Source organism: Alexandromys fortis, unplaced genomic scaffold (genome assembly GCF_014885135.2).
Source record: "Alexandromys fortis isolate MF-2015 unplaced genomic scaffold, M_Fortis_MF-2015_v1.1 scaffold_27, whole genome shotgun sequence".
Lineage (NCBI taxonomy): Eukaryota > Metazoa > Chordata > Mammalia > Rodentia > Cricetidae > Alexandromys > Alexandromys fortis.
The window spans coordinates 385,817-392,862 of NW_026067952.1; the positions used below are offsets into that span (position 1 = coordinate 385,817).

Here is a 7,046-nt window from a genome sequence, read left to right on the forward strand (position 1 = left end):
GGCGGAGCGGGAAGTAATTCTTCCAGGCTGGTTTAGCCAGTGAGATTCCTGGGTAAAAAGGCCAGAGCAGCCGAAGCTCGAGGGACGGTTCGTTGTTTTTTTTTTTTTTTTTCCACAGTGCGCTTCACCCCATCATGTCCTCGGCTACCCACGAGCCCCTCTACCGAGCACCTCGGCGGGTCAAACTCAGGCCTGTTCACCCCCCAGCCCGCAGTCAACCTCTCCCTGTCTCCGAGAATTTCTTTTAGTTTTTGATTTTGATTTTTGAGACAGCTGACTACATGGATAAAAATGACCTTGAATTTAACGACCCTCCAACCTCCACCTCCCTAGTGCTAGGATTACAGGAGTGAGCTATCACAGCCGATTTACACAGTACTGGGGAATCGAGAATCCAGAACTTAATGCATGCTAAGCAAGCACTCTACGAATTAAGTTGTATTTTCAGCCTCTTTATGAAGACATTTTTATTGTCTGGGGGTTGCAGTAAAAATAGAGAAAGCGCGATTCATCCCCTTGCCCTGCAGGCGCCGCTCTCTCCAGACGGAGGCGTCTGGTACTGGAAGAGTTCACAGAGCCCCGAACATAGCAGGGGCCGGTGGACCCTCCCAGTAACTGAAGCCCAGTCCTGTGCACGTACCCAAGTGTTTTCTCTCTTTTCACAGCGCTGGCGCCTCCTCCCAGTTTTCAGGTGAGCAAACTGAGGCTAAAGTAATTTTCCAAAGATCCCTCCAGAGTTTTGACGTTCTTGTGGTGTTAGTGTGTCAACACTAACGGGGGAAAGTTCCTCCAACTTCAGATGAGGGAGCTGTGACCACTGGGCAGCTGTCTACTCTCACGGTTTCTTTTGGCCTTTAGTTTCCTGGAAGAAAGGTCCTTAAATGATATCTCCCTCCCCCTTCCAGAACTGAGTCTCCTACAAAGTTGAACTTCCCTGTGAGCAGCTTTCTGGAAGCTTCCCATTGTCCCTCCCTTCTCTGGCTCTTCTCCCTACAGGTGTCTTCTTGCACAGGACTGGGTGCTTCACTGATTATGACAGTATCCTGTTCAGAGATATCCATTAATATATCTTCTCCATTTACTGTCTTGATTAACCCAGCCTGGTCGGCCACTGTCCACAGGGCTGGAAATGGCATGAACAGTCAGCAGTCAGTAGTCTCTACTCCATGTAATGAGTACAGGACAGATAGTGGTGAGCTGAAGACTTGCTCTGTTTTGCAGGGTTTTGTTTGTTTGTTCGTTTTGTTTTGTGGGGGTTGGAGGAGGTTGAGACAAGGTTTTTCTGTATAACGCTGTCCTGGAACTCCCTCCATAGAACAGGCTGTCCTCAAACTCACAGAGATCCATCTGCCCATCTCCCAAATGCTGGGATTAAAGGCATGTACCACCATGCCCATCTTCTCCTTTTCATTCTTTTTTTTTTTTTTTTTTTGGTTTTTCGAGACAGAGTTTCTCTGTGTTGCTTTGGAGCCTATCCTGGAACTAGCTCTTGTAAACCAGGCTGGTCTCAAACTCACAGAGATCCGCCTGCCTCTGCTTCCCAAGTACTGGGATTAAAGGCATGCGCCGCCACCACCACCTTGCTGCTTTTCATCCTTGAGCCATGAACAAGGCCCAGACCTAACCCAGGTCTGGCCCAAGTAACAAGCAATCATTCAGGATCTCTGGGATCCAGGCTACCCTGTGGGCTATTACTCTAAGTCTATGGCCCCTCTATGGATCTCTCTTCATAGAAGGGAAATGAGAAGGGGGCACTGTAACTGCTGAGATCTGCTAGCAAGGAGGTCCTACAAGTGTCAGTAGTGGCTGGTACTCTCCTTACTTTCTTTTCTTTTTTCTTTTCTCTCTCTCTCTCTCTCTCTCTCTCTCTTTTCGCTTTTACAAATAGGGTTTCTCTGTTTAGCTTCAGCTGTCCTGGAACTCATTCTGTAGAGTGGACTGGCCCGGAAACTCACAGGGATCTGCCTGCCTCTGTCTCTTGAGTGCTGGGATTAAAGGCATGTGCCACCACCGCCCAGCTAGTATTTTCCTTTCACTAGGAACTACTTGAATATTTGGCTGGTGTCCTCTTCTCAGGAGCTACCCTGCAGTCCAAGCCATGTGAAAGGCACCTCCTGTAGCCCCACAGCCTCCCTGGCCTCCCACTATCAGACATCACATTACCAAAAAATTGGGTCAGGTTTCACCTTTACATTCCTTCAAGAACTAGACACAGGCATTCATGTGTGGGAGGAAGAGAAAGGAGAGAAGTGGCGGAGAACAGAAAAAAAAAGTGAAGACAAGTACAGTCCAATATATACTTGCCCACTCTCTCAGACACCAAAATCCCCAGTCGGGCCAGCTTTTCTGTAGGGGTGTAAGGAGAGGAACAGTTGATGGGAGCTGAAAAGTGTAAACTGCCCAAATTCGTGAGTCCCATAAACAATAGCTACAGTCCCCAGGGCAATTGAAAGTCCTCAGGCTCCAGTGGGCTGCAGTGTGTTGCCTCCAAGTTTTTGAGGTGCTTGCGTGCTAGGAACAGTGCAAGCTGCCGGCGCCGCCGGGCACTCAGGCCTTGACCCACAAGCCAGGGGAAAGTAGGTCCGTGTGGTCCCCAGGCCTCAGCATCATCCATCTCCTCCTGGCGGCGCTCACGATAAGAACGCAGCATTGCCAGACACCACTCCTCATCAACGCGGTAGCGCGCGTAGAATGCAGCTTCTTGAGCCAAGTTGCTGGTGCGCAGCCAACGGGTTACCACCGTGCTGCCCTCGCGGGCCATCACGGACGGGTATCGGTGCTGTAGCAGGCGCAGGAGCAGCTCATTGCCACGGTTACCTTCCACATCGCCTTCCCCTGGACAGGATGGCAGAGTAGCTACATGGTTCGAGGTGCTGACAACATCATCTTGGGTGCGTCTAAGCAACAGAACTGGGCCTGGGTAGCAGCATAACTGCTCAGCAACATTGAGATTGAAGTGCTCCCTTACAGTACGTACCACCAATCCTTTCCAACTGTGGGGCATGACCTTCAACGCTAGTGGCACCAGATCATCAAAGGTGGCATCCAACACCAGTGCACCTAGTTCTGGGTAAGTCATAGCGGCCCAGGTGGCTGTGAAGCCTCCAATAGACCAGCCATAAACCACAACGTGTGCTGGCGGGAAGTTCAGGCGGTGCAATGCATACTTGATGACCACATCCATTGCATTTGCATCATGTTGAGGAAAAGGTGCTCCTGTGCTGCCCCCGAAACCAGGGTGGTTCCAACCTAACACTGAGTATCCAGCCTCCAGAGGTGCGGACAGACAGCCCATCTCGTAGAAGCCAGCATTGCCTTCACAACATATAACCAGTCGCAGGCCACGGCCATGGCTGCCTGGACGCTTGCGACGATCCATGAACATCGTGTCAATCTCATTGCCATCGCAAGCCACCAGCTTGGCACGCCGCCCACGGTAGCGCTCCACTAGGCGTTCTTGGCCCTGCTGCAGAAGAGGCAATAGCGCGCGCGTCATCAAAAACATAGATCCAGGGTATACAAGCCAGCGGCCCAGGGAGTGGGCCAGCGCATAGCTGGCGAGTTGGCTGGGCAGCTCACGGATCTGCTGAAGGAGGCACTGTGCTTGGCTCCGAGCCCCACGTGGAGACCTTGTGAGTGTGTCCGCGCCCAGTGCTGCATCATGTAGCAGCCACACACCTGCTGCAGCTGCAGCACATGTCAAGGCTCGATGACTGCTGCCAGAGCCGGAGGCATGCACGTCATCCCAGCGGAAGTCCACCGGCCAGCCGCGGAAATTGTAAGTGTAGTTTGCTGTCAAGTAGATCTTGAACACGTGCACTAGTGCCTTCACAAAGCAGATGACACACATGGGCAGTGAAGCTTTGCCCTGTTCCTGCTAGCCCCAAGGCCAGAAGGCCCAGTCCAGGTAGTGAAATAGCAGCAGGAGACGCAGGCCGGGCCCAGCCGGCGGCTGCGGGAGCAGGCGCCAAGCACGGCTTTCTGTTGGCATTACTCCTCTTGGTTAGCCCCAATGGCCATTGTGACCTGTGCCTTCCAGGGCTAAGGGAAATCTGTATCACTCTCAGTTTTGTGAGTCATTGTTGCTGGGGAAAGTGACACTCGGGTAATGGGCTCATAAAGGGTTTTAAGGCTTGGTGTATCTCAGGTTCTGTTCCACACCCTGGGACAAAACCTCAAGACCTCACAGGAGCTGCCTACCATGTTTCTAGCACCTTTAGCTTCTCCCGCCTCCTCCACTGAAGATAGGAAACCAAAAAGGCCAGAAATGAACAGCCTTGACTTCTTCCTTTTGAGGGGAAGAGAGAATTAAGCAAAAGGGATTTCCCACACCTGGGCCAAACTTCTTGTGGGTAACACACTCTTAACCCCTCCTTAGACCTTGGGGTTTGTTGGTTTACATTTCCCTGCAAATATCTAGGTTAGAACAGAGCTGCCATTGGAGTTAGGTGTGTTTTCTCATAGTCTTACGCCTGCAGCTCCACACTTACCTTCCCTGGAAGGAGCTGAGTGTGGATTAGGAACATTTTCCCACAACACACATACACTCACTCACATACACACATACACACACACACTCATACACACATACATACACACATACACTCATATAAACACACACATACATACATACACACACACTCAAATACACACACACTCATACACACACACAAATACTCATACACACATACATCCACACTTACACATACACACACTCATACACACACACTCACACATACATACACACACTTACCACACACACCTTTTCTGAATCCTCCTTTCATTGGGCCAACAGCAGCCATCACCTCCAGGTGGGTCCTGCCTAGCTGTGGTTCCTCTTTTTCAACCCCAGGTTGAGCATCTCTCTCCCACTTGAACCAACCCACAAACTGTGCCTTCCTCTTTTCTAGAGGGTTCTTGTGGGTGAGTTCCCCTTTTTCTCCTACACTGAAGGTGGCCAACCCACCTGAGGGCCAGATTGAGCTGGGGAGAGCATACCGCAGTGCTCAGGAACTCTTAGCGGACAAATGCAAAAAGCACAGAAATTCAGTCAGATCCTCTGAGCCCAGGAGCCAGGACTCCTTGAGAGACCTCAGGCTTTTAAGGACAGTGGTTTTCTGGCCTAAGCGACCATTCTCTGCTCTCCTGTTCTACTTTTGAATTAAGGCACTGACCGCCCAAGGCAACTCTATAGCTTCAGGATTCAGCTGAAGAATGTCGTTGTTCATAAAACAGAGGAGTAGAACTATCAATAAAATTCCCATCCCTATGTCAAACACAGATAAAATGCCTAATATCCTCTCAAAGTTCAACTTAAACAACAAAATTGTACGTGTCTCTCTCTCTGTGGGTGTGGGCGTGTCTGTGTTTGTGTGTGTTTTTGAGATAGGGCCTCAATGTGTAGTTCCAACTAGCTTCAAGTCACAGTCCTCCTGTCTCAGGTGTGAGTGCTGGGGTTCTAGCTGTGGTCCCCATGACATTACTTTCAAGACAGTATTTACTAAAACACATGAGGTAGTCAACACTTCTTTGTAAAACTAGACTTTCTGTTCAATGATTTTGCCCAGCTATTGGCTCATATAAGTGTTCTGAGTATACTTAAAATAGGCTGGACAACACTATGGTGCTCAGTATATTAGATGCATTAAACACATTTTTAAAAATTTATTTGTTGTGTGTTTGTATGTTTTGGGGCATGCACATGTTACTCCATCTTCAGACAACTCATGGACATTGGTGCCCTTCTTCTACCATCTATGTCCTGGGGATTGAACTCAGATTGTCAAATTTAGCAGCAAGCACCTGTACCTTAGGAGCCTTCATGTCAGCCCTTAAGTAAATTATTTTTTAATAAAACTTTTTGTTTTATAAGCTTGGTATGGTGGCACACATCTTTAATCCTAGAACTAGGGAGACAGAGGCAGATAAATCTCTAAGTTCAAGGCCACCCTAGTATACTGAATTCCAGAACAGCCAGGGCTACACAGAGAAACCCAGGCTTGAAAAACAAAACAAAACTGGGGCTCATATTTAATCCCAGCCCTAGGAGGCAGAGGCAGAGGCAAGCAGATTTCTGTGAGTTCGAGGCCAGCCTAGTCTACAAGAGCTAGTTCCAGGACAGGCTCCAAAGCTACAGAGAGACCCTCTAACTCACACAGTGGTGCTCACCTATATCCCCGGACTTAGGAGAGTGAGACAATATTGCTGAAAGTTCCAGGTCAGCCAGGAGCATACAAGGAGACCCTTGCCACCACTTCCCTTAAAAAAGAAAAGAAAAGAAAAAAGAATACTTGCAACTTATAGTGTATCTAAAGATACCTGTGTTTTTTGTTTTTTATAATTAAGCATCCCATCCTAACACAGGGTTCCCTCTTTTATCTTTTTTATTATTTATCCATTTTTATTTTGTATACTTTGGCGTTCTGCCTGCAGATCTGTGAAGGCATCAGATACCCTGGAACAGGAGTTGCAGACAGTTGTGAGCTGCCATGTGGGTGCTGGGAATTGAACTCAGGTTCTTTGGAAGAGCAACCAATGCTCTAAACCACTGAGCCATCTCTCCAGCCCAAGATACCTGTGTTTTAAAGTTATCTAAAGTTTTTTTCATGTTTTGTTTTCAAGACAAAAGATTCTCTGTGTAGCCTTGACTGTCCTGAAACTTACTCTATAGATCAGGCTGACCTCGAACTCAGAAATTCGCCTGCCTGTGAGTGCTAGGATTAAGGGCACATGCCACAATCACAGGTTCTGAAGTTCTTTTTAATGACATGTCCTGTTTTTAGGTTTGTTTTTCTAAATCTGGCAATTCTGCCCCAGATGCATATGCATCCAGCTCCAAGTCCCAGATTCTCCTGACTCTCCGGTTTTTGTTCCAGTTGGGTTTTTCTGCTCACTGGTCAGGTTCAGGTTCTTCAGTCTCCTTTCCGTAGGTCCTGGGGTATACCTCACCTTTGGTCAAGGAATTGACAGTACCCTGAAGATATTCATGGTTCTTACAGTCCTGAAATGTCCACCTCTGGCCCTGAAGGGAAAGAAAGAAGGTTAGG

The 7,046-nt window shown here is 48.6% G+C and overlaps 1 protein-coding gene across 1 annotated transcript; it reads right to left on the bottom strand.

Moving 5' to 3' along the window:
• Nucleotides 1-123: 123 nt before the first annotated feature.
• Abhd16b (abhydrolase domain containing 16B) lies at nt 124-5,735 on the bottom strand. The gene has a single exon (XM_050151026.1). It carries the CDS (start codon nt 3,848-3,850, stop codon nt 2,429-2,431), a length of 1,422 nt encoding a protein of 473 aa, XP_050006983.1. The 5' UTR covers nt 3,851-5,735; the 3' UTR covers nt 124-2,428.
• Between the last annotated feature and the right edge of the window lie 1,311 nt (nt 5,736-7,046).